Below are 6,214 nucleotides of genomic sequence, written 5' to 3' on the forward strand. Positions count from 1 at the left end.
TTCTTGGAGACTTTGCGCTTCGAGATCGAAGACATCGGAAATGATGAATGAGCTAACGGTGACAAACACCCCTCTTTAATAGGCAAACCCCGAGAGGGTAAATTAGAGAGTAAGAAGCGACAAAGAAGCGACAGAAATTATCGCTAATTTTCGATCTCGAAGTCGTTGCCGAACGACTGACATATCTCATGACAAGTTTGACAAAAATATGGTAAGCTCAGATTCTGAGCAAGTGACATCGAGGTGCAAATCGTCTCCAGATATCAGGAAATAGTAGCAATCAGAGCGTCTCTACTGTGCCTCAAATGTCCCTTATCTCAAGCGCTCGACAAATCTGTCGAATCTACGAGTCTCTGACTCGAGTCTGGCTGACTCGTCGGAAATAACTCAAAATTCTCATCGCATGCGAAACGACTATTTATTCCAAAAGAGAATGAAGTCAGAGCGAACCCCTGCGAAAGGTTACACGGCCAATGGGGGAGAATGATGAATATTGTCCGTTTCACCTTCGGCTCTAGATACTGAAGACCTCAGTCTGTAACGGTCACCACTTAACCCACTCACAGTGTTTTCAGCATGACCCATATTCGGATGCCCTTCTGTGTTCAACCCTTTCCTGTGACTCGCTATATATAAGGACAATAAACCTCAGCCAGCTAAGGGAGAGCCCAAGACTGACTCTAGTATTCCATGTGATCATTCTAGCCGAGGTATCAACGAGATACGTATATCTCTTCAATTCTCTGGGTCGCTTCCTTGTTCATTAGTACAATAGTTATTCCCACATTGCACTCTCACAATATAAAGAAACCCTTATAATGGTTTTTAAGGCATGCTTGATATAAAGAAACCCTTATAATGGTTTTTTAGGCGTGATTGATTTAACGATGCCCTTATAAGGGTTTGCTAGGCATGTTTGATTCGACGATGCCCTTATAAGGGTTTTGCCAGGCATGTTAGGTAAACCTGAGGAAGAATATCCTCCACGAATCATCTTATCTCAGTGGATTCGTAAAAAATCCACTGTGAAAGGCTGGCTGACGTTCTTGAACGAACAACCCCTGTACGAGTACTATGACATCAAGGTCGATTGGTCGGATTTTGTCGCGTCTCGAAGCGCGAGTCGTACAAACTGTACCAATGACCCATACCGGAACACCTTTCTGTTCAATAAATGATGGAGAGCAGTCGTCAGCTCTTCGTTCGCTCGCGGTGATCGCAGCCAGAATGTGGACGGCAGCACGTCCGATGGCAGCTCTCTCAGCCAGCCGCAGTGGAGCTCCGCCATCTTATCAGTAGCGTGCGCGAGACTCCGAAGGCATCGTCAGTCCTTTCGGGTTTCCGTCGAAATTCGCATGATCCGCGAGCGATCGACCGAGAGACGATCTCATCAATAGCATCGTCAGTGTTTTCCGTCCTCCGGTCGTCCCGGCTCGTGACATTTGGTGTCAGAAGTTACTTCAGAAGAACTTGCGCGTTGGAACCAGTTCAGCAGGCCACGCCGTCAGCTAGTGATCGAATCGATTCGTCATATCGACCATGAGCAACGAAGAAAAACCGAAACACATCGCCATTCCGGAGATGGAGGAACCCGACGAAGATCCGGGAAATTCCCAAGCCGAAATAGATGCCCATCAATGCGGTAGCTCGAGGGCTTCAGCTACACCTGGCGCCTCGAGAGTACATTGGAAAACTAGGCAAAAGTACGAGAAAATCCTCGAAGATCAGATTGCCAGACGTACTCTGGTTAGGAATAGTTTGGAAGATCGGGTCGACAGGATAAAACTGTTGTGCGAGAACCCCCCGGAAAACATTCGCCGTCACGCGAAACTCCACGCAACAATGCTGGAGCGTTCCGAGTCAGAGCTGCGAACACTCGACACAGAAATTGCGGACCTGATGCGAAAACTCAACCCTTCGGATTTGGTGGAGGATTACGATCGGGTGATTTTCTTTGAAGAAATGGTGATCGGCGCCCAAAGCGATCTCGAAGACTTGCAGAAAGCCTCACTGGCGGATCGTAGTGAACATTCCGTTGGCGGTGCGAGCGCCGATGACCAATGCATCCAGCCGGATGCGGATGATCAGAGAGCTTCGACTCCCCAGATGGATCCCGGTGACCAGCGAGGCCCGGAGACAAATGTGTCAAGCCTCCCGATGATAGTGAAGGTGGTCCAGGAGAAATCCCGCGTACGCCGAAGTTCAATGGGAATTTCAAACAATTCCGTGAATGTCCCAGCTCTTCGAATCGTACGTGAACAGCAAAGACATACCCGTGATTCAGAAGTTCGCAAAGCTGAAAGAAAGCCTCATCGGCCCAGCGAGACAGGAAATAGCGCATATAAGTTTCTGTGTGAGCCAATACGAGATTGCCTTGAAGAGGATTCACGACGTTTACGGTGACGAACAAGATGCCGAGCAACAACATGTGAAGGAGATTAGCGGACTATTCAACGCCAAGGATCTCCATCGCCCAGATAAGTTGAGACATTTTCACTCGACTCTCTCTCAAAACGTTCTAGCCCTCGTGGCTCTCGGGAAAAGGATCGACGGGCTCTCCACATTCCTCGTACACAACCTAATTCGAGTACTCCCGCGTTCACTACAACTTCAGTTTCTTGACATTTACGAGGATTTACGGAAAAGCGGTGACTCCCGCTGTGAGTTGGAGGTACTGATAGATTTTCTGGAGCGGCAGGTGAAAATCCACCGGAAGATTGCGGACAGCTCGACGAGATACCGGAGTCCAACTCCCTATTCCTCGAATGATTCTCAATCTAACTACAAGCCGGCTCGGTTCGAACATCAGTCGGCCAACTTCAGCTCGACCGTCATAAACACAAGCCGCACCGTCCCCGCGGGACGACACATGTACAGTTGCGTTTTCTGTGAGGCATCCCACCTCAGCAGAAACTGCAAAGCGCCACTTACCCTAGAAGAACGTAAAGAGAAAGTATCGAGTAAGAGGGCGTGTTTCCGTTGCCTACGATTGAATCACTCAGCCGTCAACTGCAAAGCGAACGTTCGGTGTTCGATTTGTTCACACAAACATTACCCTCTCATGTGTCCAAAACAAGACAAAGTCTCGCCGTCAGTCAGTCAGTGTGACGTCACTACCACCATTCTCTCCAGCGTGGACGCGCTCGAAGGCTCGACGCTCCTTCCAACAGGCTTCGTCTGGGCACACTTCGGGAACAGGAAGAAAAAAGTCAGAATCCTTTTGGACACATGCTCCCATAGGTCATATGTGAGCAAGAGAACAATCTCCGACTTAGCCGCGAAGCCGACAGACTCAACGCTTCTGTCCCTCGGCTCCATCGGAGGTAATGTCTCTGATGTCCAACGCTTCCAGATATACGAACTCTCTCTACAGAGCTGCTTTTCTCCGCAAGTCGTGATACCCGTCAGGTGTCTCGAGATAGCCGAAATCTCAAAGTCGGTTCTACCGCTGGTTAAGCAGACCTATGGCTTAACGCCAAGCGCGGATCTCGGCGGAGATGGCGAGGACTTATCCATAGAGATTCTGCTGGGTGCAGATATCTTACCAAAAATCGAGAAAGAGCAGAAAAGACTCCTCGACGGTTTATCAGCTTTCAATACCCAATTCGGTTGGTTCTTCTACGGTGGGGTCGTGAAAGAGTCGGACACACGCCCACCAAGCCTGTGCGCCTTCAGTCTCATCCAGCCATGGAGACCCGAAGAGTCGAGGGTTTCTCCGGTCGAAGAAGAACCATTGACTAAAGATATAGACTTCCTTTGGAATTCTGAAACTCTGGGCATCGAAAGTCCAAACGAAAATCAGAACGAAATAGACGAGCTGGATGAGGAATTGATCAAGCATCACAGAAGAACGACGAGAAAACTAGCGGATGGACGCTTTTCCGTTTCTCTCCCTTTTCGCAACAATCTCGAAACGCTAGGGGATAACGAATCGCTCACGAGATCTAGATTGATCAGACTGTTAAACAGTCTCGCGAACGATCAAGACACGATCGGAACCATCGATAAGGAAATATCGGAATACATCAGCAATGGCTACGCGGAGCCGGCTCCGCCACGAATTGATGGGGAGCCGGCACATTATCTGCCGATCCAGGCGATCGTTAAGTCTTCCCCCGAATACCCGACAGGGAAGAAGTCAAGAATCGTTAAAGACGCATCTGCAAGATCAGCGGACAGGGCATCATTGAACGATGTCCTCCATCAGGGACCCAGTTTGCTTCCCGATATACTCAAAGTACTGATACACGTTAGACGCTTCAAATACGCTGTAGCGGCGGATGTGGAGAAAGCATTCCTCCAAATCAAAGTAAACCCCGACCATCGGACATTTCTCCGTTTTCTGTGGCCCCTCGGAATCTCCACAAACCCGAGGGCTCGATGGCAAGAATTCTGGAACACATCTCTGGACTTCGGTTTGGTTTGCTCCCCTTTCTTGTTCTGCCAAACTATCAAACTGCTCCTGGAGTCACAAGCAGCGGAGGACACACAAAAATCTGCGTTAGCAAATGAAGTAATCGATTCCTACTACATGGACGACGTATTCTCGGGTGGAGACTCTCTTAACGAAGCCTCTCACAAGATCAAGCTACTTTTTGAAATGTTTTACGCAGGCAAATTCCGACTTCGGAAATGGTCAACTAATTCGAGCGCTCTTGCGGATATCATACCGCTCACCGTACCGTTTCCTGACGTAAATGTGACCTGCGAGAAAACAGATGCGAAACTCCTTGGAGTGAAATGGAACCAAAGGGAAGACTCGCTCGGCGTCTTTACCAAGAAGGCGCTCGTCGAGATGAAGTCCGATCGAGCCTCGAAGAGAATATTACTGAAGGCTCTCGCCCAGCTGTTTGACCCCCTAGGTATAATGTCGCCCTCTACCGTATCAGCGAAGATTCTCTTACAGAAGCTCTGGAAGAAAGCCAGAGACTGGGATGAAGACCTCGAGGGCGACGACCTGGACGACTTCGTTCGATTTCGCGAGTGCATCGAAAGGTCAAGCAGTCTCAGTGTACCACGTCCCTTGAAAACCGACGATAGGAATCTGGCGGTCAGGGAATTACATACGTTCTCTGATGCGAGTCTTTCGGCGTACGGCTGTGTCTGCTACGTACGAGATATTTTCTCAAGCGGTCCTGCGAAGGTTTCCTTTCTGATGTCAAAGGCGAGAGTTTCACCACTAAAGAGCAAGCAGACGATACACCGACTCGAACTCCAGGGAGCGGTCGTGGCAGCCCGAATTGCGCTAAGGGTGGGCAATTACTTGATTCCCCAACCAGAGCGGAAGCTCTATTATACTGACAACGCCGCTTGCTTGGGCTGGCTACGGGACTCCAATGCGAAATGGAAAACATTCGTGGCTAACCGAACAAGAGAAATACTGAGTTCGTCCCGCCCATCGGACTGGTCTTACGTCAAATCCTCAGACAACCCAGCTGATATACTTAGCAGGGCCATGGACATTAACGAGGAAGCAACGAAACTCATGTGGCTCAAAGGACCGCCATGGCTGGAACCTTTTGGTAAAGATCCGAGCCTTCACCCACTCAACACACCCAGAGCCACAACAGAAACAGATGCGGAACGTATCGAAGAGATCTGCATGATGACCGTCTCGGCTCCGCAGGAACATCTCTTTGATGAACTGTCCTTAATCAGCCGGACGAACAGCTGGCCCAAGATAGTCAGAATTTGGGCATTCACCAGAAGAGTCGCCCAGAAGTTCTGTCAGACCCGAGTTAGACTCGACCAACAGGGAAGCTTGGGACAAACGGCCATGAATTCGGGAAGGGATCCGCCAATCAATCTACTAACTATATCTACGGAGGAATTCGTGTTGTCACGAGACGACCTGATCAGGAGAATCCAGCAAAGGCGTTTCCCGATAGAATACTCTTCCGAATGCCAAAGCGTGCCGAAAACCAGCTCCCTTTTCAAATACAGCCCTTTCTTCAGTGAAGACAGGTTTATCCGTAGCAGGACTCGCCTTGAGAGAGCCGAATCGTTCACGTACGATGAGATATACCCGATTCTTTTACCCTCCGACGAACCCGCCGTAAAGCTACTAATTCTCAATATACACGCGCGGGAATGCCTCCATTCCGGTGGAATCGTCGGCACTCTACACAATCTCAGAAGGCGCTATCTGGTCCTGAAGGCCAGACGCCTCACTAAGACGTCATAGCGAAGTGTACGACTTGTCGTCGCTTCAAGG

At 49.5% G+C, this 6,214-nt stretch overlaps 1 protein-coding gene across 1 annotated transcript; it reads left to right on the plus strand.

Moving 5' to 3' along the window:
- Positions 1-1,539: 1,539 nt before the first annotated feature.
- Positions 1,540-6,184, plus strand: LOC100904258 (uncharacterized). Its single transcript, XM_003739455.1, has 2 exons — positions 1,540-2,190; positions 2,240-6,184. The coding sequence occupies exons 1-2, from the start codon at positions 1,540-1,542 to the stop codon at positions 6,182-6,184; spliced, it is 4,596 nt and encodes a 1,531-aa protein (XP_003739503.1).
- Positions 6,185-6,214: the final 30 nt, after the last annotated feature.

Source organism: Galendromus occidentalis, unplaced genomic scaffold (assembly GCF_000255335.2).
Source record: "Galendromus occidentalis unplaced genomic scaffold, Mocc_1.1 scf7180000076539, whole genome shotgun sequence".
NCBI lineage: Eukaryota > Metazoa > Arthropoda > Arachnida > Mesostigmata > Phytoseiidae > Galendromus > Galendromus occidentalis.